This window comes from Pelmatolapia mariae, linkage group LG6 (genome assembly GCF_036321145.2).
Source record: "Pelmatolapia mariae isolate MD_Pm_ZW linkage group LG6, Pm_UMD_F_2, whole genome shotgun sequence".
Lineage (NCBI taxonomy): Eukaryota > Metazoa > Chordata > Actinopteri > Cichliformes > Cichlidae > Pelmatolapia > Pelmatolapia mariae.
Genome location: NC_086232.1, coordinates 7,020,626 through 7,048,547, shown reverse-complemented (window position 1 = coordinate 7,048,547; position 27,922 = coordinate 7,020,626). Strand labels below are relative to the sequence as shown.

General features: G+C 40.6%; 1 protein-coding gene across 1 annotated transcript; it reads left to right on the top strand.

Annotated features, from left to right (window-relative positions):
- The first annotated feature begins 569 nt into the window (after nucleotides 1–569).
- wipf2a (WAS/WASL interacting protein family, member 2a) lies at nucleotides 570–27,038 on the top strand. Its single transcript, XM_063475733.1, has 8 exons — nucleotides 570–1,057; nucleotides 11,182–11,321; nucleotides 11,665–11,797; nucleotides 12,544–12,660; nucleotides 15,486–16,151; nucleotides 17,811–18,038; nucleotides 23,261–23,362; nucleotides 24,990–27,038. The coding sequence occupies exons 2-8, from the start codon at nucleotides 11,262–11,264 to the stop codon at nucleotides 25,028–25,030; spliced, it is 1,347 nt and encodes a 448-aa protein (XP_063331803.1). The 5' UTR covers nucleotides 570–1,057; nucleotides 11,182–11,261; the 3' UTR covers nucleotides 25,031–27,038.
- The last annotated feature ends 884 nt before the right edge of the window (nucleotides 27,039–27,922 follow it).

Below are 27,922 nucleotides of genomic sequence, written 5' to 3'. Positions count from 1 at the left end.
AAAGATTTGGTTTCCGCGTACCTCGTATTTTACCAAGCAGACCCCTCAAGACAGTTAATTCATTGTCTTGCCCTTTTATGCATCATGTTTTAGAAAGATTACACGTTTATTGGTTTCTCTGTTTGTTTTCTTGTTTTTACCTTTCCCACATATTTCATAATAAAAAAAATATTCAAAAAGACTCCACATCACCGTTTATAATTTTTAACTGTTGTTAACTGCTTAGACTAGAGGGAAACTCTAAATATATGAAAAAGTAACCGTTTACCTCAACTTCTAGCACCAAAGGAACCATAACAATTATTTCATACAGTGAAAGAATATTTTCATCAAACACGAAATATATCCAATGCTCTACATCTTACGGAATATGAAAATTAGATCAACTGAACTGAAAATGTAAATCGTGACATTGACGTAGTCTAAACATTACACGTCCTCATTAAATCAAACACGTTTCAGGACTGAGTTTTGTTAGTACCCATATGACCTTGTTCAGTTAAAAAGTTGGAATTTACGGCAGCGCTTTAATGCACCGCTGTTGTGCTCCATTTTGTGTCGGTCTGCTTGTTTCCGGGTTTCCGAGAAGAGAGCGATAAAACGGTGTCAGCAGGGAGTATGGCTCTGCTGGCAGGTCAGGAGTGCAGGTAAAGTTTTCTATAGCTACCCAAAACTGATAAAAAAGTGGTTCTCAGACGCGCCCAGCACTTTGTTTAATGCACTATTTATCTCAAAGACCTCTTGCGGACAGAGTTTGCAGGCAGCCGGACTGCGCTGACATTGACAGCTGGAAAGTAAACAGCTCGGTGCAAAGCAGCTAACTGCGGCTAGCTCCAGTGAACCCGCCGCTAGCCGATCTGTTGAAACCGTCGACAGCTAGCTAGCTAACCTGCTAGTGTCGTTGGTAACTTACGCCAGCACAGCTCACCAGCACCCTCCCATCATTTTTTCGGAAGGGGGGTCAAACTCTCCCCAACGAAGGATTTCTACATCGACACTTCCCATTCATGTTGTTTAGGAGGACGAGACTAGCAAACCTCCGCTTGTTCGAGCCAGGGTGAGTAAATTCGTAATGCTAACCAAGTTTAAGTTAGCCTCTGCCAGGTATGTTTGCTCACTCTCCCTTTACCTGGGAGCGGCTACACAACCTGCCTAGGCCTTTGGATCATGTGTTTGACGAACTTTTATGTCACTGTTTTCATGTTTCTCTTAGCTGGAGGTCTGTCCAACAAAACTATGTTTATGCAGTGGTGTGCAGAGGTATAAGGAATTATGTACTTATGCGAAGGCACCAAATGTCACACTATAAAAAATCATCACTATATCGGTATTTAAATAGAGGACTTTTGTCATTTCATACCCAAGTAGGTAGGGTAAACATCTCTCGAACACTGTAAGTAATGGAACTATCCGGTACACGGAAATATAAATGGTTATTTGAAAACCAAAATAGATGCCAGTTTTCGACTAATCGATTATTAGTTTCTGCCTCGTGTATTCATTAAGCTCAACGCAATAAAAATTTAAATTTCTACATAGTGTACAAATGTGTCTTCCATCCCTGGTTTTATGGTAGTTATCTGGTCTCTACATGTTGAAAAAAGCTGACAGTAGAAAATGTTGTTTTTTATTCTAAAGAATGTCTTGAGCACACAATTCAGGCTCTGTTTTAGTTATATGGGGCCATCTCCACCCCCTAAAGCCTAGAAACACACACAGTGTTACAGGCCTGTAAGCTCAGCGTACTTCCTTAACCACAAAAGCATCCTACTTCCTCATACAGCCCTCCCTCTCTGGCTCTGTTTCTCTGTACATCGCCAGACTGTTGATGTGGGGAAACTTCTTGCCATCAAATGGCTGTTTACCAACTGTTTGGGTGAACAGTTTAATGGAGAGCAAATCTCAGCCTCATGACCTACTTAAGAGCTCATTTTTACTTTGATCTTGAATGGACAGGATTAGTTAGATTATGGGGTCAAAGGTCAGGACCTGTTGCTTTTGCCAGGGCATGACTGCCAACCATATGAGCATTTTTACTGCCTGGATAATATTTGATTATCATATCTTATTTAAACCACAGAGCCTTTTCAGTATTTCTGAAGTCTTATACCAACAATCTGAGGTCTTCTTGGCTCTATACAGTGTGGATTGTCACTTAAAGAACTGCAAAGAATTGTTAAAAGCATAAACAACAGTTACTAGTTTGTTTCTTAAATCAGAGATTTAAGATATAAAGATTAAATCAGAGATTTTGTGATATCTCATAATAAAGTAAATATGATGTGACGATGGATCCTTGAGTTGTGTAATAGCCATTTGCACACACCTTTTTTCCTCCTTTCTTGCTGGTTTAATTAAATGACTGTCACTGAAATGGGTCTATTTGAGACTACAATTAGTCTACACACACCAGACAGGTCTTGAAATATTTGCTAACCCCCTACTCTGTTTTCGTAAATCTGCTACTGTGCGGTTCGCTTTAACCCACGTCACTGCCTGACTAGCGAGCTTGCTAGGTAAGATTCCTTTGATTTCCCTCGGTGAAAACCTGTCTCAGCTCTAAACCATGCTGCCCGAGGACTGGAGCATAAAAGAGGTGAGGGCGGGGCGAGGAGCCAACTGCCTGCATGAGGCAACAATGAGCCCAGACAGCTAACTGGTTTGGGGAGATCCAATGACCTCAGACACTCTTTGTGTGAAAAGCTTTGACATTTAGAGCAGTTTCAGTACAGGTGTACTATATGCAGGATGGACACAGTTTAATATAATATAATTAGCTATAATGTAAATTCAGTACAAAAATTTTGGTAGTCTTTTCAAATCAAAACTTTCCAATACTGGAAAATGATGTCCATCATATAAATTCATGTGTGATTACAGGATTTTTAAAAAAATATATAAATGAATAGGGGTCAAACAGAGCTGTACTTATCTCGCTAAACTGACTGTATAACAAGTTTTATATTTAGTGTACCTTCTCGCAAAGATGGGCAAAGTGCTATTCTAATTTCATAGTGGATGAAAACACACTGTCCTGTATTTCTTCAGGTCATTATTGATCAATAATGCCTTGAATAACCTCGAAATGGCTAAATTATTAAGTAATCAACCCTTTTCCTCTAAAACGGCCCCAGATTACAAGACTTGTGTCAGGAGTCAGTCTAATTCAAACAAATGTCAAGTGACCAATGTGATTTAAGTTAGTGGCCAGAGCTTCTTTGTATAGATAAAAACTCCAGTGTATTCCATTGTGTTACAGACTTACGTCACCCTGTATTTACACCAACCTAATCCTAGTTCCTAGTTGGATTTCAGTGCCACTGTATTGGGAGATGAGACTGAACAGATGTTGAAGTTGGAGCCACTAAACATTGAACAACTTTTATTTCAACTGAAATTACTGCAATAGAAAATAGAGGGAAGACTTTGAAACCAATTGAGTCTGTGCACTAACGGGAAGTGGCAGTGGTTAAACTGGCAGATTACTGGCTATTTCGTTAGCATTTGAGACACCTAGATACACTTATTACTCGTTAGATTTTGTTTCACAGGGGTATTGTCTTTGACCAAATCAATAACTTAGTCATTGTCTGCATTATAGCTACCTGAAGCCACATTTCTGGAGACGGACAAGTGAGGCTCCAGTCCAAGAAAAATATATGTGAAATTGATCAGTCATCTGTCATGGCTGATCAGCTAAAAAAAAAACAAAAAACAGGCCTATTCAAATCAAATCAAATCAAATCACTTTTATTGTCACATCACATGTGCAGGTACACTGGTACAGTACATGTGAGTGAAATTCTTGTGTGCGAGCTTCACAAGCAACAGAGTTGTGCAAAATACAATAACGTAAAACAAGCAAAATATAAAAATGGCTAATCTAAAAAGTAATAAATATATGTACAATATGTAAAGGTATATACATTACTGAATGTGTATACTAAATATGTTTTTCTACGTGTGTGTGTTTGAGTGTGTATATAGTATGTATATACATGTTTTACAAATGAAATAAAGTAAACAATAAAATAAGATATATAAAATATACAGAGGTTGGTATGTGCAAAACAGTGGTATTTATATACAGTATGGAGTGCATAATGTTGAAGTTCCAGTAGTGAGGGTGAGGTGTCTATGACGTGTTCAGCAGTCTGATGGCCTGGTGGAAAAAGCTGTCTCTCAGTCTGCTGGTACGGGACCGGATGCTGCAGAACCTCCTTCCTGATGGAAGTAGTCTGAACAGTTTATGGCTGGGGTGACTGGAGTCCTTGATGATCCTCCCCGCTTTCCTCAGGCACCGCTTCCTGTAGATGTCTTGGAGGGAGGGAAGCTCACCTCCAATTATCCGTTCAGCACACCGCACTACTCTCTGGAGAGCTTTGCGGTTGTGAGCGGTGCTGTTGCCGTACCAGGTGGTGATGCATCCAGTGAGGATGCTCTCAATGGCACAGCGATAGAAGGTCCTGAGGATGCGGGGGCTCATGCCGAATCTTTTCAGTCTCCTGAGAAAGAAGAGGCGCTGCTGCGCCTTCTTCACTGTTTTGTTTATGTGTACTGACCACGTAAGATCCTCAGCCAGATGTACACCAAGGAAGCGGAAGCTGCTCACTCTCTCCACAGCAGCGCCGTTGATGGTGATGGGGGTGTGTACTTCTCTGCACCTCCGGAAGTCCACTATCAACTCCTTTGTCTTTGCGACGTTGAGGGTGAGATGGTTGTCTTGACACCAGTGGGTCAGGGCGCTGACCTCCTCCCTGTAGGCCGTCTCATCACCGTTGGTAATAAGACCCACCACTGTAGTGTCGTCCGCAAACTTCACAATGATGTTGGAGTTTCTAGTGGCCGTGCAGTCGTAGGTGTAGAGTGAGTACAGGAGAGGGCTCAGTACACACCCCTGTGGAGCACCAGTGTTCAGTGTGATGGGGGATGAGGTGGTGCTGCCCAGTCTGACCACTTGGCGTCTGTCAGACAGGAAGTTAAGGATCCAGCTGCAGAGGGAGCTGCTCAGTCCTAGATCCTGCAGTTTCCTGTCCAGCTTCGAGGGAACGATGGTGTTGAATGCTGAGCTGTAATCTACAAACAGCATCCTCACATACGTGTCTCTCTTCTCCAGGTGTGACAGGGCAGCATGGAGTGTCAGGGCTATGGCATCATCAGTGGACCTGTTGTGGCGGTATGCGAACTGTAGAGGGTCCAGTGAGTCGGGTAGTGCAGAGCAGATGAAGTCCCTGACCAGCTTCTCGAAGCATTTGCTCACGATGGGGGTCAGGGCTACGGGTCGCCAGTCGTTCAATGAGGAGATGGTGGAGGATTTGGGTACAGGGACGATGGTGGCCATTTTGAAGCAGGCTGGGACTACAGACAGAGAGAGGGAAAGGTTGAAGATGTGTGTAAACACTCCAGCCAGCTGAGCCGCGCATGGCTTGAGGACGCGGCCGGGAATCCCGTCCGGACCAGTAGCTTTGCGCGCGTTCACCCTCCTGAAGCACTTCCGCACATCCTCCTCAGACACAGTGTGCGCACTGACGTCATCCGCGGTGCGCACACTGTCCGGTCTCATGGTGTTCGCTGTGTCGAATCTAGTGTAGAATACGTTCAGATCCTCACACAGAGAGGCCGTGGTCTGCGGTGTGCTGGTTTTCCCTCTAAAGTCTGTGATTGTGTTTAGTCCCTGCCACATACTCCGAGGGTTGTCAAACTGTTGCTCCACCCTGTCCCTGTACTCACGTTTGGCTGCTTTGATCGTCTTCCGGAGTTGGTAATGTGCGTGTTTGTAGTCCGATGTGTTCGCGGAGGCAAAAGCGGTACTCCGTGCCGCCAGTGCTGTGCGAACATCTCCGTTAATCCAGGGTTTTTGATTTGGGAAGGATTTAACTGTTCTGGATGGGACGACATCTTCCACGCATTTTCTGATAAATCCGCAGACTGAGTCTGTGTACTCATCAATGTCTTTAGCAGCCACGTGAAACATTTCCCAGTCCGCGTGATCAAAACAGTCCCGCAGCGTAGAATCCGATTGGTCCGACCAACGGTGCACCGCCCTTAGGGTTGGAGCTTCCTGTTTCAGCTTCTGCCTGTAGGCGGGCAGGAGCAGGATGGAGCGGTGATCTGATTGGCCGAATGGGGCGCGGGGGAGGGCTTTGTATGCATCCCGGAAAGAGGTGTAGCAGTGGTCAAGAAGCCGGTCTCCACGAGTGTTGAAATGGATGTGTTGGTGTAGTTTTTGTGAGACTTTCTTCAGGTTACCCTTATTAAAGTCCCCGGTCGTGATAAACGCTGCCTCTGGGTGTGCGGTTTCCTCACTGCTGATCGCGCTGTACAGTTCCCTGAGTGCTCGGTCAGTGTCGGCTTGTGGGGGAATGTAAACAGCCGTAATAATCACTGCTGTGAATTCCCTCGGTAGCCAGAATGGCCGGCACTTAATCATCAGGTACTCCAGGTCCGGTGAGCAGAAGGATTTGACCGGGTGCACGTTCGCATAATCACACCAGCTGTTGTTGATCATGAAACACACACCACCGCCTCTGCTTTTCCCAGTAAGCTCCTGTGACCTGTCCGCGCGGTGCACAGAGAACCCCGGTAGTTGTACTGCGGAGTCCGGTACCTTGTCCGATAGCCAGGTTTCTGTGAGGCAGATCACGCAGCAGTCCCGCATCTCTCGCTGGAATGAGATCCGTGCCCGAAGCTCGCACAGCTTGTTCTCCAGAGACTGCACATTAGCCAGTAATAAACTGGGTAACGGTGGTCTGTTAGTGCGCCGTCTCAGTCGAACCAGAACGCCAGATCTTCTCCCTCTGCGTCGGCGTTTGCGGCCTCCACGGGCCCAGAACAAAGGCGTCTCAGGTGAGATGAATGGGGGGTCTGCAAACGGAGGGTCCGTGTTGCAAAACTTGAACTCCGGAAAGTGATGAGAAAGTCCATCTTTTATGTCCAGTAAGGTTTGTCGGTCGTACACAAGGAGACATGTGCTACTCATGAAAAAATAAAGAAAAAGTAAAATTAAACACAAAAAACAGCTGTTGCTTGGGGGAGCTCGCGACGAGGCTGCCATACTCGGCGCCATCTTGTGCGATGTCAGCAGTTGACATCTCTAGTTCCCTCTGCAGGAAATCTGTGCAGGGAACAGGACTTTTTGATTAACTTGATTCTCTTACCCTTTTTCCACCAAATGGACATAGTTCCAAATTAAGTTCAGGGGAGATCATTAGATTTCACAAAAGTACCCAAGTCATTAGCAAGACTATAGAACTTAACTGCATGCTGAGGTTGCAATGCAGCCATTTGGTTCATGTTACAGAGCTCATGACTGAATAAACATGGTGCAATAAAAGTTATTTTAGAAGTACATATTTCCAAACACTTACCTTTACTTACATTTATTTAAAATTACTTGAGTAGGGTTGGGGGTTGCCACCTCAGCATGCAGTCAAGTTCTATAGAGTCTTGCTAATGACCTACTAATTTTATACAGGTGTGTTGCAGCAGGGACACATTTGAGTTTTAGGACACCGGCCCTCGAGGTCTGGAGTTTGACACCCCTACTTAAGACCCACAACTGAAAACCTTTTTGTTCTGTGGGTGGAGTAAGCCCTGAGATTTTTTTTTTAGGGGAATATTCAGAGTAAAGTTGAGGCGTTGGATTCTTTCTGTAGAGACACGTCTAAAGCGAGTCTACCTACCTAGTTCGAGGGACTCTCTTAGGAAACTGCCTACTGAGCAGCATCCCTAAGAGCGACTAGCTTCAGGGGCTTTTATCTATTCGCAGTAACATAACACAATCACCAGCTGCTTGTTGGCATAACGTCAACTACAGTCATGACAACAAGACGGAAGATGCTTTGTTCAGTGATACCGTTTGTTGTGTCTTGGCTTTCTTCATCCTAACTATAGAATTGGAAATGCAGACCTTTAGAAATTGTGTCATGCCTGACAGCTATGTCCAGTCTACACTAATAGAAAGTTGTGTATTACCAACATGAGAAGTTCTGTTTCATTACAATTAGGTGTAGGTGTGTGTGTTTTTTATATAATCAGAAAAATTTTACAACTGGTTCAGTTCTGTCCTACAAATAGGTGGAGTCAGTTTCATCACCTTAAGCCTTATAAAACTGATGACGCTTTAAAATGAGTAATCATCATGCTGTGACACTTCATATTGGATTTACCTGAGAGCACCCTCCATTGTTGAACAGTTAAGGATTTACAAAAGATTACAAGTGAAATTTGAAAGACAGAACAGTAAAACTAGTTGTGTATCACATAGACCTGTTACCCCATCCATTTAGACAACTCTATCATTTCATCCTTTATCTCAAGCATCATGCTTCATAACGGTCTTGTCAACTGTATTGTGCAAACTGTCCCAATTCCCATGGGAGTAATCCAGGTCGCAGTTGTATTTAACAGTGATACAGGCACAAAGTGTAGAACACTTAAAGGAAACCATATGAAAACACTCAGCTCTTCACATTAAAATGAACATTCTCCTGTTGTTGACTCTGCCTGGATGCTCGTTAAATGCATTGTTCTTATTTTGGATGTGAAACAAGTAGTTGATCAGTAGAAGAAAAACTGAACACAGGATTGGTTAACTGTTTAATTATTCTTTGGATTAAAAATTGTTCTGAGGATCTGGTGCTTGCTCTTCTCTCCTTTTTGATATTTGGTTAGCTTTCAGTTTTGAACTGAAAGAAACACATTCAGCACCACTTAGCCAAACCCGTTAAGTGTTGCTGCAGCTATTGAGAGGATTTTAGTGAAACTTTAGGGTTTACATACTGTAAACTTGTTTTAAAGCCTGGTTCATTATTCAGATAGAGGAACCAAAATGCCTGGAATGGTTGTGGGTTGGCAGGCTGTCGTTGTTTAGCAGAGCTTTTCATACAGACATCTACATAATGTAGTTGTTTAGTGTCATCGGGAGCAGTGTCAAAATATAACAGCCAGTAATGTGGGCTGCTCTTGTTTGTTTGTGCTGTTCTTGGTCCACTAGCATAGCTCCTGCTGTGCTAAGAACATAGGATGTTTAACATACAACGAACTAAAATGCAGTGGTGTTCAAAACAGGTAAAATTATCCACTGCAATCATGGTGAGTGTTCCTTGTGGCTTTTTTTATTTTATTTTATTAAGCACATATTCTTTGATTTAAAAGTTGGTTCGAGTTAATCAAAGTCTGTGGGCTCCATTACACCCGCTGTGCAGTGCCTCATGAACGGCATAACATTAACATTACACCTGCTGTTGCTAGCCGCCATTTCTGCCGGTTACGCACCTCTAGATTTTTGTAGCCTACCACATGTGCCGCATCTGCTACAGGTGGGTTGAAGATATTTGTATATGATTGCATTGGTTTTACAGCCATTTAATGATATATCAGTAAAGAAGCTCAGTGATGAACAGATTATACAGAGGGAAATGTTGCAACAGTTTGTGGAAGAAACTTTTGGGGAAAAAAGTTATAATTTCTTTGCTTCTGGTTTTGGCTGCTTCTCCTCCTCTAACAGCGCTGATATGGACGTTCTGTCTTAGTAGTGACATCTCACCATTAGGGAGAATACTGCAGCTAGGACTACCTGCATTGTAACAGCGAGTATAAATTAATGTAGTTGTGTAATTATGTCATCGGTGGTGCACACAGGGACCACTGGAACATTTACATTTGCCCTGTAACTGGCTATATTGATCTAAGGGCTCCATGCAAACGTATCTGTATAGCCTCTGCATTGTTTGAATTCCCATATACCTTCTCTCTTCGTTGCCAAAGGGCTTTATAAACAGATACTGATGAAAGACGACAAATCCTGCATAAGTTCCTTAACCCTCTATACCTTAGTAGGCTTCTATTTTAATACTTGAGTTTCCTTTAAATTCCACAAAAAGAGACATTTGATGAACATTCAAAACACCTGCATTTACCAACAAAAGAAAAAAGTGTCTTACCAAGTTTGTCTTAATTTAAGTGCCATTCAAGATTTGTACATTTACATTTTCATCATTTGTCTCCTCCTCATCTTCATCTGCCTCCTCTGCCATTAGACATGCAAGCCTCTTGTCTACAGACAGCTGACAGTCACTTACTTCGAAAAAAAAAAAAAATTCACTAGCACCGAACAAAACAAGCAGTGTTTACTCACAGGCAAGTTCGGGGTATCCTCAACAACTCGTCTCATAAGTGAGCTTCGCTGGCCCATATTGGACTTTATTTGAAAAGATTTACATCTTCCAAGCAGACAAGGACACTTCACACACAATGAAGTTTTAACATTTTATAAAATATTTGACATAAATATATATATATAAATTTTTAATTCCTAATTTATTTTTAAGTGTTAATATTAATTAAATAAAAATATAATGTATATACAACAACATCTTATATACACGGACAGCAGTAGAAAGTTCCCAGTAATCCATGGCTGTTATGGGGAAATGCGGCATATTCAGCTGTTGCTGTTAAAGGGTACAGAAGGTTAAAAGGTTCTTGGTCCATGGGAAAGCTCCTGTGGTGGAAACACTTGGGGTGTGTGTGTGTGTGTGTGTGTGTGTGTGTGTGTGTGTGTCTTTGCTCTTAATTTCTTGAAACTAGGGTTACATCATATTCTAGACAGGACCTTTTTTTTTTTTTTTTTTTTTACTACTACACTGGTACAACAGTATGTGCAGTTTTACCCTTACTGCCAGTTAAACCTTTGCTTCATCAGACAAAACTACACAGCTGTGGCTAGTATAATGTAAACACAGTGAAGCTGGAGGATGAACGCTAAATTTTTTTCCACTCAATAAAAGTTAATGTAAGGGTTCCTGACAGTTAGGGTCAAAGGATGCTGTAAATGGACCAAACTTCAGTCAGGAGAACAACTGAGATAATCCATCCACCATACGAAGTTAGTCTGCATGGGCTGGGCTGTAGTTACACCGTAAGGTTTTAAAAACTGAGCTTTAAAACGTGGTGCTGATGAGTAGTGGTAATAAAAACCGAGAGAGACTGACAGTGATCACTCACTTTTTTAGGGGCGTGTTCAGATTAAATAGAACAAGATACAAAACTTGTGTTTTAAAACATGTTAAAAACAGAAAAGCCTTAATAAATGCGGAGTAGAAGCAGGGTTCATACGTCATCACTTAACAACCGAATTGGCTTTCAGTTTTATCAGTTGAGATATTCTGTCATTTTCAGGAGCCAGTGTATTGTTCCAGCAGAGACGGTGAAGTCACCGGCATTTACCCCACACAGAACGGTGCCAACGCAGAGTCAGGATGCCTATTCCTCCCCCTCCTCCTCCTCCAGGACCCCCACCCCCTCCAACCTTCCATGAGGTCAGTGACCCGATCAAATATTCATCACAACACACTGCACTGAAAACTGACAAGTTATAAACTTCCTTGTAGCAGGTCTCTAATTTGACCTGAGATGTTTATATGTGCTGTGAGAAATTTGTTTATATTAAAACATGGTGCAAATGTGCACAAGACGTGCTTGTCCCTGAAATGTTTTTGAATTGTTAAGCCATGGGAAAAGTCAGATATAGAAGCTAAATTACCAAAAGCTGCTACTAAATTATATCTTTGTTTTAAGTCTGCATTGCGAGCTCAATAAACTTTCTGTTCTAACTAAAAGGAGCCGGAAGTTTAATTGCAAAGTTTTTAACTGTCTCCACAGGCAAACACAGCTCCTCCCAAACTGAGCTCATCTGAGGCAAAAGGCAGAGGAGCACTGCTGTCAGACATCCACAAAGGCGCCAAGCTAAAGAAGGTCACCCAGGTCAATGACCGGAGTGCTCCTGTTATAGAGAGTAAGTTTGTTTTATACACAAACTCAAATCCCAACTGATGTACTGCCTGTGAGTTGATTCAAAATGTCCTGTAAAAGAATCGTTCTTTGTGTCTCTGTGATAGCCCTGCAACAGACTCCTGACCTGGGTTAAGGTTAGGGTAGTGACCCTGACACGAGGATGGATGTACAGAGTCCTAAAATTATGTTGTATTTATATACTGCCAAATCACAACAATAGTCACCTCGGGGTGCTTAATATTGTACCAAACACTCGCTGACAGTGGGCAGAAAAAACTCTCTTTGACAGGAAGAAAACTCTGCCATCTGCTACAATAAGGTGGGGTGGTGGAAGTGGGGGGCACAGGACAAAAGACACATTGTAGAAATGCAAAGTAGTGTATAAACAAATAGATGTTGGGGAAAAAAAGGTGAATGAAAGAGCCCATGATTTTGACCATTGTGTTTGTTTTCAATAAGTCGTCTTGCTGTATGTCAGTAATGATGTGTGGTTTAAGAGTTCCTTTTAAAAAAATTTCATTGTTGAGCGGTATATATTTTAGAAATTTATGTAAAATATGTTTAAGTGGAAAAAGGAAACTGAACTTGACCTTTAAAATGTTGTTGATAAAATTAGTTAAATTAAAGAACAGGTTTTTTTTTTCTTACTCTGCAGTGTAACAGCTTATTCCCATCAGTTTTCCATGATAAAGTCCTAGGTTCTCTAAATATTTGAATATTAAAATGTATTTCTGTTTGCCCTCCCAGAATCTGGAGGTGGTGGTGGAGGTGGTGGTGGTGGAGGTGGCGGCTTTGGAGGTGGAGCCCCAATGGGAATGGGCGGCCTTTTCCAAGGAGGTGTGCCAAAGTTACGCCCAATTGGAGGTAAAACATTTATGCTATTTAGCACATACGTGTTTGCCTCAGTTTACTGTATTTGGATCATTTTGTCAAAGAACCGTTATCATTAGTGTGAGTAAATAACAAGGAGAAGAGAGGACACCTGAAGTCAAACCTCTGAAGGGAAAACCCTATCATACACATTATATCTGTCAGCAGATTATTCCAGAATAAGAAACGGCACATAAAGAGAGAGAATAAAGCTCCTTTGGCTTTTCTCCCGAGCTTGTACTTTTTATTTTTCTGTCCATCATTTTGTGGTTATAGAAATAAATAATTTACACTGCTACAAATTCACAATGCTTGGACCATTAATAATGAATGAAAGTCTAAAACTTACTATTTTAGTTGAATGTTAAATTATTGAACTGTTACACTTCATATGCAGCAAATAGCTTCAACCTTTAACTTCTCTTCTGCTGCTTGTTTGAGATTTTATAATGGAAGATCTTAGCAGTCAAAGGTGTAGCTCCGTGGAGAAACGAAAGTTTCCAACTAGTGTTAATGTAACTATAAGCTGGTCAAACTTGGTTACCCACCCCCCTCACTAATTAAGCAATAATGTACAGCAACAACACCACAAGATTGTACTGTACAGTTTAGCGAGAGGTTGGTATATAATGCAGCATTATCGACGAATCAGTCAGCAACAGGTCTGACATGTGACTGATTTGTGCAAAAATCATCTGATTGTAGTATTTAACTCGTCCACATAGGGCTCTGCGATATATCAAATATATTCAATGTATCATGAGATTTTCCCACGCATGTTGGTTAAAATGGCTTTATTGTAACCATCAAGTATAAGTTGCCATGGAAGTATTAAGCTGTCTGCGTGTAATTCACTCTGAGTTATTTTTTTTTCCCACATGCTGCGAATGCATCATTAATCCCCAACCAGGAAAAATTTCTACCTGGCACACTGCATTGATCATGTGTGTTTATATATTACCTGATAGAGAAAAATATGGTGACAGCTGGAGTTTCAGATGAGCGAGAGTATGAGACTCACTGGGAGTGTTAAGTCATTCCCAATTCCTTATTATTTTGCTTCCAAAACAATAATGTTTGCTTCCAAGAAACCAGAGTTGTTTTTTGTTGTTGTTGTTTTTTTTCCCCAGTGCTCTTTAGCAGTAGTTCTCGAGGCTTTCATTGGACATTGGCTGCTGTTTCTTTTTTCCTTTTTTTTGTCTACACATAATAGACATAACTTGGCAATTGATCAATTTTAAATTGTACCTTGAAGCACTTTGTTCCTACCAGCCTGTTGCAAAAACACATAACCTTTTTAAAAGTTTCAGTATTCAATTAACGAATTAGTCCATTGTCAAATTGTTTATCAAAGCTGCTTTGATGAAAGGTTATAATTTTCCCGTTTATATATAAATAAAGGAGCATCTGTTGGGTTTCAGGTGTTGAGATTAGTTATAATGAAGCCATAACTTTAATTCTATGAGTGGTGGGGGAAAACTAAATAAAATTATTCAAGAAAATAATGTGATAAATTAGAGCTGGGCGATAGAACGATAACGATATGTATTGCGAAATAACTTTTTCTCGATAGAAAAAATAAACTATTGTGATAGACCTTGCTCTCTTAAAAAAAAAAAAGAAAAGAACAGCCAATCCAAATTAAGTAGCGCAGAGCCGAACCAATCACAGCCGCAGCGTCACGTCACGTGACTTGTTACGTACAGCACAAGTGCCAAGCCGCACATGTGTAGTTGTTTGGGAAGCAGCCAGCCGGGCTGCCCAGGTAATGGAGGAAATGAGTGTGCCGACTAGAGAAAAATCAACCGAGAGCGTGGGTGACCAGGTTACCGAAGAGAAAAGAGATGATGGTTCCAATGCCGGAGAGATTGTCGAACGGAAGGGCCATAGAAGTTCCGTAGTGCGATGGTATTTCGTAGTGATGTGTCGGTCGTGAACGAAATGGCTCTTAGAGCCGGATCTTTGACGTGAACGACGCGAGCCGGCTCCTTATCGCGAGCCGTGGGGTTTTTTTTTCTTCCTCTCACCCTCTCTCTCGCACTTTTTTTCCGCTTCACTCTGCACGCGAGCCTTGTGCTTTGCGCTGGGAAGAGGGGGGAGGGGCGGTAGTTACACCCGCAGTAGCACAGGAACAGAGCGGGAGGGAGAGAGAGAGAGAGCCAGGGACAACAACGTCACATTAGAAAGGTATAGTAATCATCCATAACTATTTTCAGTTGCGGATGATAAAGGATTCAGAGAGTTCAGAAAGCTATACAACAAGGAGAGATTGAAAATTTCCTTTTAGTTCTCAGTTTATTTGATATTGACAAAAGTTAGTCAATTTTGTCTGTTCTTCTGTAAAACAAACTAAGATTTATTTTTAGAATTAATATTTTGTTTCTAAGTGGAATTGACAATTTAGTAGTCTGTTTTGTTTGTTCTATTTTGAAACTTAAACGCTTTAGCGGCTGCCTTTTGTGTAGTTTGCAATATTTGCCTTTATTTATCTGAAAAAGTCTCATGTTCCTTAAGTACATCTACCCTGTTGAACTTATTATGGGAAATAAATATTAAAATCAAGACAAGCTGCTGATTATTTCACATTTTACTTGTGAGCAACGGCACATTTAAATCTTACAAATATAGTTATTTGGCTTATATCGTGATATATATCGTTATCGCCTGAAATGAAAAAAACATATCGTGATATGAAAAAATCTTATATCGCCCAGCTCTATGATAAATTCATAATGAAACAGTTTTTCTTGAAGCTGTAGCCCATGCCAGTGCTTTTAAAAGTGCTGCACTTAAACACTGCCTCTCTGTCTTCCACACAGATGGTCCTGCTGGTGGTTCACTGGGCAGATCTGCGCTACGGCCCCCGGGGTCCCGGTCAGCGGCTCCTCGTCCTCCCACAGGCCGGTCCACCTCACCGTCACCCCCCAACAAGCCCTCTCCACCAGAACATTCACGTTCACACCGCCCCTCGCTGCCTGACATATCCCACTCCTCCAGCGGTAGCAGTGGGATGAAGCACAGCACCTCTGCACCACCGCCTCCACCACCCTTTAACAGAGGTGGCCGTGGAAATGCCCCACCTACCCCAAGCCAGAAAGCATCTCTTGCACCTTCCTCATCCTCTTACAGCAGAGAGAAACCCCTTCCACCAACACCTGGAAGAGGTCTAGCCCCTCCCAGCAACGTAAAACCTCTGTCCTCCAGCAGACCACCTACTGGAGGCTCTTCTGCTCCTCCTCCTCCCCCGCCATACAGACCACACACATCTGGTGGTGTGTCTAATGGGCCATCCCACGGCGATGGAGGTGGAGCTCCAGAGCTTCCCCAGAGGAATAATTCCCTTCATAAAAAACACACATCAGGAGGCAGCAACCAAGGACGCAGCCATGCCCCACCGCCACCTCCATCATTATCATCGTCATCCTCTTCTCAGCAGTCTAACAGACCACCTCCACCTGTCAGAGATCCACCTGGACGCAGAACGGGTACGTCCCAGAAATCTGTCAAAAGTGCAATATTGCCACTCATCACAATTTATTTTTTTCCTGTGATTGAAATTCTCTCGTTCATTCTCAATCATCTCTCTAATTTGACCTTCATGAAACCTAACCTCCATTGTTAACCTAATCCATTAATCAACTCATCATTTGAATGCCCAGATTTACTTCATATATACAATAAAGATATGGCTGAGTGCAAACTCCCGATTGTGAACGTTGAAGAAGACCTCATTATTCTTTATTTTGAGGAGAAATGTTTATAATGAAGGCAAAGCAAGCCTTGGCTCATTATCTCTGAACCTTTAAGGTACAATCCAGGATAATGCGCTGCAATGTTTTCTACACATGACGGGCTTCTATCCTCTGAATCTGAAAGTAGTGCAGAACGATACAAAAAAATGTGCTTTGTCTTGTTCTGTGTGACGTATAAATCTCTTTCTTTTGGCTGCAGCATTTCATCAAGTTCCTGCACAGATACTTGACAGTAGTATAATATTTCTTATAATTACAGCTGCTTTTGCATTTTGGGAAATGACCTTTTTTTCCCCCTTATTTTGTCAACAAGTGATGACATTAGGATATTTTAATATGCGGAGCAGATATGCTGTTCTTTGGTATTTGTAAGTATGCTAAGTTGGGTGGATGCCATGTGGATGACACATCTTAGATGCTTCTGATGTTTAAAAAACAAAACTTTAAAAAACTGGGGGATTTAGGACAGCCACACCTACAAAGTGCCCTAGTTACAGATGAAGTTCTCCACGTCTGACGTGTCAAATGATGATTTTGTTTCCGCTTCAGAAAAGATTTATGGCACACTGGAAACAGTCATAATTTGAATTCAAAGCAAATACACGAAACAGGAAGGCACTTGTTAGCTAGAGTTCTGGCTTGTGATTGAACGGTGAAACGATTTGCTACAAGGTCTCCTGGTTTCTCTGCATTCCTGTAGCCCTGTGGAATATTCCAGCATTCCTGTTCACCTTGTGTTTTCCCCCACACACACTCTTAATATTAAGTTGCACAGACTTGTTTCAATCTTACTGTTCGCTGATACTGAAGTCTCTATATTTTAAAAGTCAGTATGAGAACTGATAGATGTTTTGGGTTTTTTGTTTGTTTGTTTGTTTGTTTGTTTGTTTGTTTGTTTGTTTTGGGGGAGGGGGGTTGTTTTTTAGATTTTTTTTTTTTACACTGTGATGCAGTGACAGGAACTCGAAATGTATCATGTGGCATATTCTAAGTTGCTTTGTTACAAACAGTAGCATTTTTAAGAAACTATATCATATCTGGTTTCATGATTGGTTATGAAACCAGCTGAAAGAAGGATGCTTGTAATGTGATGTTCTGCACAACATACATACACGTTTTTACTGATTGCTGAGTAACACTTGACTATATAAGTCTGTACTAAATGTAAAACAGTCATGGGTCAGTACTTTCATTTCATATTTCTATTTTAGCCCCTGTGTAAAAACTTTGTACCCTTACAATTTTTATCTTATCATGGTGGGGAGACCCTGGAAACTGATACATTAGACACACGTGAGACTTGACCAGATTCATTAAAATCAATGCCGTTCATCTGACCCTCAGTATGAATTCGTGATCACTTGTTTGTGTGTGTATATGTTGTCCATGCAGCTCCCCAGGCGCCCACCCCTGGGTCTCGTAATGGCAATCGGGATGCCCCTCCTCCCCCACCCCCTTACCGTGGCCATAGCTCAGACTCCAGAGGGAATAAACCACCACCTCCTCCTTCCTCTTCCTCCATCTCATCTTCCTCCTCACGAACCCCAGCTGGACCCCCTCCTCCACCCCCGCCAGTCCGGAATGGTTACTCCTCCAGCTCCTCCTCTAAGTCCATCATAGGTGAGTGCGAAAAGACTGCTTTGGCAACATCTCCTTCATATTCCACTGTTGACAACTGCTAAATAACTGTGTATCAGTTTTTAAAATCCTACTGAATCTAGTTAAATTAGATCAAATGGTACCACAGTTCACAGCAGGCAAAAACAAAGGGATACAGGATTTCACCATTTATCAAGTTCAAATATTTATAATGAACTTAGCAAAATGATAAAAAAAAAAGGATAACATCCCTAAAATTGTGAATTCAAAACTGTTATGTATAAATGTGGATTTTGTTACAGTAAACTGATACCGTCTCTCTCCAGACATTGTTTAAATCCTAAAAAGATGAGCCATTCCAGTTTTATGTGTGAAATCTTATTTACATGACTTTGCATCACAGGTTAGACCTAAAATGGCTTAAATGTAGCTCATTACCTTTTTGCCTGGTTTTGTATGTGTGGAGGTATTCAAATTGGACCCTGACACCTCCGTCCACACCCATCACCTCTTTGAATTTTCTGCTACACAGTCTCTTTGCATTGCAGCACTGGTGCACACAGCCAATGTGTGTGTTCTGTTAGGCAGGAGTGGAAAACCCAGTGCTCCATTTGTAAATCGGCTAAGAACACAGAGAGGGTACTGTACATGCATCAGAAAATCAACCATAACTGGAGCACAGTGGACAACAGCCCAGTGCTTGCTGTTTAAACCAAACTGTGATCACAAACAAAGAGTTTACATGAATCCACACTTGCCAATACTGCAGACCCACACAAACACAGGAAATGGCAAATGAAGACTAGTGCAACAAAATGCACTGTGAGATAAACAGAAATGAAGATGGATGAACAGGAGGCTGAACCAGATTATCATACTGCTGATAATCTAGTACTAATCTTGGATAAACAAGCCCAACCTGTTATAAGTAAATTGGGTATCCATTAGGGCTGCACAATTAATCGTTAGAAAATCGCGATCTCAATTCATACTTATGTGCGATCTCATTTCCAAATGACAACGATTTTTTAAAAAAAGGAAAAAAGATGACGATTGTACCGCATTTTGATCCGGGACATAATCTGCATGAAAACAAGCGCTCACTCTTCCTGCTCAGCAAATGACAAGGGCGGAGCCTTATACCACGTGATACAGAAGCCAGCTGGCAGGGAAAAAACAACGGAGAGACGAAGCTGTAAGGCCAAGAAAGTGACAGGAGAAAATCCGTCCGGTCAACCACCCAAACATCAATAACGGGAACCTTATACAGCACTTCCCCATACCCGTCGAACTCCCGCAGGCACAAAGAAATTACGGAGGCTATCACTTATCACCTGGCTAAAGATATGGCTCCCATCAACACTGTGCAAAACGAGGGATTTATGAAAATGATCAACACCCTAGACAAACGCTACACAGTGCCGTCCCGCAACTATTTTTCTATTGTTGCACTACCTGCTCTATACACGCAGTGTCGAGCAACGGTGGAGGCGGAATTACAAGCAGTACAACATTTTGCTTCAACGACAAAATGTGAGACATTTATTGTTTTGTTATGTTTATTTATTGTTTTTATGTTGATGTGCAGTTAATAAGTGCAATAAATATTTATATTGGAAAAGAAAATCGTGAGAGAATCGTGATCTCAATTCTAAGCAAAAAAATCGTGATTCTCATTTTATGCAAAATCGTGCAGCCCTACCTACATTGTCGTAGGTAGGAATGCATTGTGATTAAGAGAGCATAACTACAAAGCTCAATAAATTATGTTTATCTCACGGTCTTACGTGGCTGCCGCAACACAAAATGTGGCCTTGTAAGGGATTGTGAAGTTGGTTTTCCCAATAAAAAAATTAAGACTGAAAGTCTGAAACTTTAAGTCTGAAACTCACCAGAGTCACTAGAAGAAAAGATTTTGTTAGGCCTAGTAAAATAAGTGTTCATTTCCTTATGGGGTTGGAAGGACATAGTTTTGCCACATGCACTCAAAAACCTGTCATTTATAATCAACAGTATGGTTGAAATGTTGAACACCTGGTGATGGGGTTGGTAGGGTTAGTAACCTGCTAACTAGGTCTTACTTCCAGGGCATTTGTGCCAAAGAGTCTTTTTGCCAGGAGGACGAAGGGCAGCCGCTAGTCTTTTATACCTGTGTAAATGTGTCTGGCCTACTACTATAGTGTTAAACCAGGATGGTGGTTTCTGTTAAAGTTAAGTATAAAATGAATGATAACTTTTTGGTAATTAAATTTAAATGATACTTAATTACAGTAACTGTGTAACTCCCATTTCAGCCCCATTCTGTTTTAATGGAACGGTTGATAGTGAGGCAGATGAGGACCAAAGTTCCTTATCTGAGGCACTGTATGGTTTTTGTCGAGGGAGATGCCGATGATTTCTCTTGAGATAGTGTCCCTATGCAGGCAGTAGGAGATGGAGAGGAAGAGGAGAGAATGTTAAATTGTCTTATTGCTCTATAAATGGCTTTCAAGTGGACTTTGGATGTTTACCCCTTCCTTTGAACCCTGAAAAGCTCGGATAATGTTTGAAAAAACATATCTCTTAATTTCAGTAACTTTGGGCACCGCCAGTACATCTGTGCAGTGAGTAAACTGAACTTGAGCTATATCTCTGAGTGTCAACACTACATCCCCAAGTGTTGGTACCTATCTGAATGTGGGGTTCGATCTGACTGCTCTTTTAAACAGGAGATGAAATGCTGAGGCTTATACAAATAGCTACCACTTTTTCTGCTGCTTATCTAGTCAAATTAGTTTATGATCTTGATGCGATGGAGGTGACGGTGACGAATCGCCGTTGATAGTCAAATCTCCCCTGACACTATGCAAACTACCCTTTTGGTTTCCTGATTTGTCCACACATCAGGAAACCAAAAAGGTAGTTATGGGTGGTTCCTAGATTACTACAGAGGCTTTGTGTTCTTACTGTGTCAAACTTAAGAATTACAAATGATGATAAAACCAAATCACTATTTATGTGATTTGTATAAAGGGAGAATTGAGGCTCCAGACCATGGGATTTATAACCTAAGATAGTTTGTCATCCTGTCCCTCAGCAACTCTTTCAAACTGAGTAATAAATGTCATAAGAGAACATAAACAGTCATTGCTTGCATGTCAGGTGATTTGGGAATAAATGTAAATTCTCGACATGCCAACCACTACAAGAAGTAAATCATCAACCTGTAGGAAAGACTTTTATTGTTCACAGTTTGACAGAACTGGGAGCTGAGACAAAGTAAGCAACTTGTACGACTTATTTTATCATTTGACAAACCAAAAAACACCATTTATTTTTGTTGTCTAGGTTTGATGGTTGGAGTTTGTGGCTGTAGGGAAGGCAAAGATGTTGTACCGGTGATCTATAGTGGCTGTAATCTGAAAACTGAGATGTGACTCAGCTCTGTTGATAATACGAAGGTAGGGACCAGTGACTACAGACTGAGAAGAACGAATAGGGTAAAAACTTTCATGCTCATCAGCTAATTGTTTGAAAGAGGGGTTGAAAGAGGGTTTTTTTTTGGTTTTGTTTTGTTTTTTGTTAATTTTTTTTATATATTAAAAAAACAAAAGCAAACTTTTGCCTGGTGGTTTAAAGTACTCCCTCTGTCAATTCTTAGGCTTTGTGTACGTATGTAATGGTAATCTGTTCCTTAGCAGAGCTTAATATGATGTGAATATAACCTCAAAGGAGCTACAAAACATTTCATATTACATAATGTCATTATTTATGTAACAAAAACTAAGCCATATTGCAGAAGCAATTTGTTTTTTTTTGTTTGGTTTTGGGGTTTTTTGTTTTTTTTAAACTAAGTGTACCCCTAATAATTCTATAGGAACGAAAAGGGTAAGGCTTATCAAATGTACTTCATTAACTGATCACCAGCCAGTGTGAGCTCACCAGTAGAAGCAAAGATTTTGCAGCTTGCTTGCCTGCAGCATTCAGGTATGTGGTGACACAAGGCCAAGGAGGAAAGACGTTAATAATGATTGAAACAAATGTTGCTGCCTCGAAATGTCTGGCAATGGTTATAAATCATTTGAAGTCCATAATTCTACAGTGAAAAAGATTATTCACAGGTTGGGATACATTCAAGTCCATTACCAATCTTCCCAGGAGTTGACATGCTAGCAAATACACCCCAAACTCAGACTGCAATGCTCAGAAAAATTGCAAGAAATCCGAGAGCGACACGTCAAACACTACAAGCCTCAGAGAGCTAGAAAATGTTAAAGTTCATGAAAATACAGTTAGAAAAAGACAACAAGTGTGAGTGGTCTAGAAGGTATAACAAAGCCCCTTCTTTAAAATAACTTGGCACCATGGCATAGGTTTTTCCCAGAGAAACATTACGAGAAACATAACAATAATACAATAATTTAGACGCAAATTATTGTATTATCGTGTTAAATGAACACTATATATTAACAGTAAAAACAAGCAGGACTGATGATCTTTGCTGCCTAGTGCCAACATTAATGATAGAATTAGTGGCTTTGGCTAATTAATGTTAACTTTAAAAAAAAAAAAAAAAAAAGAGAAAAGACGGTACATAGATTTAGAAACGCTCTTATATAGAAGAAACTCACACGTGAAAAACGTGTTTGTCATATATTCTTTTGCACTGTGCTTATCTCTGTTTCAGTGCTATGTTTGCTGTTTCACATTATTTTTAAAAAAGGTTTAAAAAGCTGCCATCTGTGGGTAATTGCTAAGAATGAAATAATCTTAATTCTTTAACAATAATGTTTATGATGATCAGGTTAAAATTTGATGATGATGGCTGTTTAATACCTCAGTATTTTTAAAATAAGAGCTTTACTGACCTCACAAAAGTTCTCATAAACACCGGGGTGTCAGCCTTTAACATGCTTCACTAAGTCTGTTATGCTACTATTCACATCTGTTATGTTGTTTGTCAGCTGAAGGAGAAGATGATGTTACTCTGGGTGTATCAGTACTGTTGCAAATGAGTATGCAAGCAGTAAAAAAAATCCATTAAAGCATTTGTTACTACACTTTGGTTAGGAAATGATCTCTTAGCCAGAGAAGTTTGAGATTTAACTTTTTCATTTTGCGTTAGTAGTAGTCATAAGTTTTAAGCAATTTAAACTGTCCACTGGCTTTTCTTTGTAAAACAAATGCAATTAATAATTAAAACTTGTGACTTGATGTGTCTGTGCATTTTAAAACGTTTATGTTTATTCTCCTTCCTCCTACAGATGATTTTGAATCCAAGTTCAACTTCCACCCTATTGAAGACCTTCCACCTCCAGAGGAGTACAGGCCTATCAACAAGGTCTACCCCAGCAAGACCAACAGGGGTATGAGTTAACACTATGAAGCACATTTCTCTCTCCCTCCACTTGACTTGTTTTGTCAGGAATAATAAAACACTGCATTCTCATGGAGAATATAGTGTTATTGTCAGACACGGTCACTTTATTTACCCAGATGTCATGTGCTAAACACTTAGAACAGCAGTAAAACAACAAGGAATAAACAAGAAGAAAAGGTTATGATCTGTGTGGTATGACTGAAGCCATGACCCACGGTGTAAATGTAACAGAATGCCAGCTCCCCTTAAGGTTCAGTTAAGCCGTGGACAATTGTTTTATTGCCATATAAACTGCTCTGTTTGTGTTGTGTGTCAGGATGCAGCCATATAGGAAGCTGGGTTTCATGAAAAATTACCCTGAGCTTGCTGTGCGTGTGTTTTTTAGACACTATCCTAACAGTTTGGTTTACGTGTGTCTTTTAGAGCTGTTGGCACATGCTCCACATGCTATGGAGTTGCTCTGGAAAGTGTCTTCCCTATAAATTCAGTGTTATTATAGCAGCATTAACATAATTAATAATTACTAGAAACTAGTTGTTCTTCTCTGCCTATAAAATAAATATATAATATGCACACACACACGTAAATGTAAAAGCACTAATTAACAGGCAATGGTAATTTGCAGTGTAGGAAACAAATTGTCTTCTTAAAATATTGATGTGATATCTTTATGATGGTAGTATCCTGCCACAAATAGAAATGATAACAGGTATTCAGTGACTCACACAAGCTGCAAATGTATTCTTCTTTTTTTTACAACATGCCAAAAGAGAAAGGTATAACGCAACATTGACCTTTGTTTCAGAGTAAAGGTTTAACTTAAGCTTAATCACAGCTTACCTACTTCCTTATAATGAGTACTTGAGTTTTGTGAAACTAAATATTAACCTGTCAATTTGGGGAGTTGGGGAGGGGGGCAGTTTAAGTCTTAGGAAACCATGATGTTTCCAGGTTGAATAAAACGCAGGATTATCATCTCAGCTAAGAGATTTATTGGAGACAGTCTTTGCATTTCTAAAGTTATCAAAGTTGAATTCACAAATCAATTTCATGAAAATGAAAACGAGGGCAACAGTTTTAGCTTGCTTTTTTTTTTTTTTTTTTTTTCTTCAGTGACCTAGTGTATAATAAACATTAGCAAACTGCTGTTGTGCTGTTGATAACGCCATGCAGTTCAGTTAGTAACACAAGGATGTCATTTGTAAAACCATGTCAAAAGTACTCTGCAGTTTGCTCATTCATGAAAGGCAGCTGTAGATGATGCCTTCCACCTTCAGCTTCTGGGTAACAAGGAAAAAAGTACCTTCACAGAGCTCCCTGATTGACAGAGCTAACTTAAGATTTTGAGTTATTTCTCAAAAGCTTATTAACTCAAAATTTTGAAATTTCTAGTCTACTGTGGTTGAAAATGGTTCTCTGTGAGTGAGTTGTAAAATAATAGCTGACCTTCTGTCAGGGCTTAAGGTTTTAAAGATTTATTCATTAAACTGTTTTTTGGTTTTCAACTTCTGTCACTTTTCCAGCTTTCTTCTCTAAATGTACAATTTATGCCCTTTATACCAGTGTGAGGACTGAGCTGTAGTTAACTTTGTCTCTCCACCTTCTTTCCTCAGCCGTAAGAGGAGCTCCTCCAGCGCCGCCAGTGGGCAGGTGAACAGACCTCAGTTCGGGACTTGAACCGTGTCGTTCAGGAGGGAGTGGTGAAGCACTCAAATCATAAACACACTACATCACAAACATACACTAACATTGAGCCACCAGCTGGAAGCATCAAGGTGAACACAAAGTAAACACTACTACACCATCCAGGTTTGACACTACTCAGCGGTCACTTTCAGTCTTTGCACGAGAGAACAAAAACCACTGACTGGGACCACTTTGATGACGACTCTGCTGACGGAATACAGAGGCTTCTGTTTGACACTACATATCGGGACCAAACTCCGAACACTTCCAAATCTCTGCATTCCATCTTTTTTTTATGCTTATTCAAAATAATAATAAGAATAGTTGTGATTTTTCAGAATAACATATTTTCTTTTTTTCTGTTATGTTATTGCTTTTTGGTGTCAGCATTAATTTGTAGGGAATATGAGCAGATAAACTCAAGTTTTTCCCTAAAAATTTGTACTGCCACACATGTGGGGCTTATTGTCGGTTTGTTAATTGGTGTTTGTCTTGAATAGCCATTCCATCAGTGCCAGGTAAAGGTGTGCTTGAGTCGGTGTGCCAAATGCAGGTGGAGTCTCACGAACGGTTCACCATGACAGCAGTCGCCACACACTTGTTCTGACATTTATAATTCTTTGATTGTAGTCTTGCCTGTTTTTGTAACTCTAAACTATCCTGTATCTGGGGTTGTTCATATTTGCATCTTCAGATGATGTTGCACAGCAGCTAAACTGCTTAACCGAGACACTGTGCATGACTCTGACATACGCACCTTCAACATCAGGACTACATCATGTTGATGCAACATAAAACTGATTTGCCCCTGATGGTTCTGACAGGTTGTCCTTCACATAGCCAGCATATTTCTTCAGGCTCACTGTGGGTTCTGTGTGGGCCACATTTTAGTCCAACACTAATCATTTGTTTACTGGACCAAGGTTTGCAGACCATTTTTGGAGGAGTTTACAAGGGATCATCTCTGTTTTCGCAGGAATCTTCTTCAAGGGAAGTTGGTCTGAAAGCTCAGCTCTGCTCTGATTCATGATTTGCTGCTGGTGGCCCTTTCAAAGAAGGACCTTACAGCCAGAGAAAGATAATGTGTTGTTGAATTGCTATGCAAGCAGCAGTTTGTAGAGATTGTAGATGGTAGCAGCTAACCAAAAACAAAAATCTTAAAAAAAAAAAAAAATGCAGGAACACTTAAGTGCCAGAGAATTGTTGGAATATATATGGAGGACCTCTCTTTTCTCCCTTTGAAACCATCAAGCTTCACTTTAAAACACTAATGACATAATTTTCTACAGTGCACAGCACAAAAAGTGAACAAAAAAATCCTGGCTCAGGTCAGACTGTCCATTCTCAGTGATGCAGCGCCTCCTGCTGGTATTTGCCTTACACAAATCTGTTGTCACTCATCGGTACCAGTGATTAGTTTTTTGATGATGATGATGACATATATTGGGGGAAGATGATGACAACGGAGTAAATAAGAAGAAACAAGTCTATTTGAAAATGCAATAAATATTGTATATTTACTTTAAGGAATATGGTAATCATAGTTACTGATCTATTTTTATGTTGTAAAAAGCTTGTACTATAGGAAAAGACAAATGATTAAGAGTTCTAACAATGTTCCAGTCGGTGAGCTTTGGTCTGACAGAGTGGATTCTTTGTTGCACTTCTCTGGACATTTGACCATAAGGGTGAATGAGCTGAATTGATGTATGTGAGGTTTTACCAATGAGCCAACATTTTTGGGGTCTGGTTTTCAAAAAATCAGATTGGCAGGTAATTTAGTGAAGGTGATAAGTGATGCACCTCCACTTCTTTTTCTGGATCATGTTCACCTTGATACACAGATGACCCCTCTACTTTTCTCATGTTCTCACCTTGTCCACTCTGAAAAGCAAAAACCCTGTGGTCATTTCACGTTATCAGCCATGTTTTTATCATTTGAAATAATTTCAAATAAATATATTCCTATTGGGAAAGGGTACCTGATTCATTGTGTCTGTTTCTTTATGCTCAGTTTCTGTATTTGTAGCTTTGCTTCCACTTGCACAATGTTTTACTAAATTAGAAATCTGTACTGACAGCTATTTCATGCAGTGGACGCTTGACTGGTATCGTCTCTCTAAACATTAACACAGCTTTAGATAACTTTATCTGGATTTCAAGAGCAATAATTAACTATGCAGTTATTAAGCGTATGGTTTTGTGAGGAGTAACTTTGCCACCACGAACCTGCTAAGGCTTATGAAAGAGAACGTGTAACATTAAACTGTTGAGTTTGAGACTTGAAAGTGGAATATTTGTTGTGAACATAGTTGTAGTAGATCCTTGACGTTACACTGCCACCTTCTCAGGTCCTCCTCCAATGTCTATGAGACTTTGTCCTTAAGTCCTGTTGTTCTCCAGAGTATGTATGTGTTCTTAGAGCCTGTCAAAATCTGAGTATACTCCGCTTGCACTTGCTTCCACTCTAACTTACTCAGACCTAATGTGACGCCCACGTCCTCGCAGCGGCGGGAAATCTGGTGAAACGTAATCTGTTAGTCCCACCCACTTTAGCGAGCGGCGGGAAGGTAAGACCTGCAGAGACTGCTAAGAGGATGAATATGAGGACTGTTTCAAGCTGACGTTTTAATTCCAGGTAAGTCTTTATTGTCAGTGATTTGTTTTCGTGAAAAACAAATTTGGGTTGAATCTTGTGAGTAAACCATGAGGTTTCTGGGATACTTTAATGTGCCTTTCTATTCATATCTAGATCGTAACTGTCAGTGCAGCTGGGCTCGACCTACCAAATCCTGAATGTGCAGATATTTTGTAGCGTGTCATACAACAGCTGAAGTTTCTTGAAGTGCAGTTATCCCAT

What these genes read in the sequence shown, in the direction of transcription:
- wipf2a (XM_063475733.1), top strand. Translation starts at nt 11,262, where the DNA reads ATGCCTATTCCTCCCCCTCCTCCTCCTCCAGGACCCCCACCCCCTCCA. An exon ending in TCCACCTGGACGCAGAACGG is followed by an intron (nt 16,152 to 17,810) that starts GTACGTCCCAGA and finishes TTGTCCATGCAG; the next exon opens with CTCCCCAGGCGCCCACCCCT. An exon ending in CCCCAGCAAGACCAACAGGG is followed by an intron (nt 23,363 to 24,989) that starts GTATGAGTTAAC and finishes TTCTTTCCTCAG; the next exon opens with CCGTAAGAGGAGCTCCTCCA.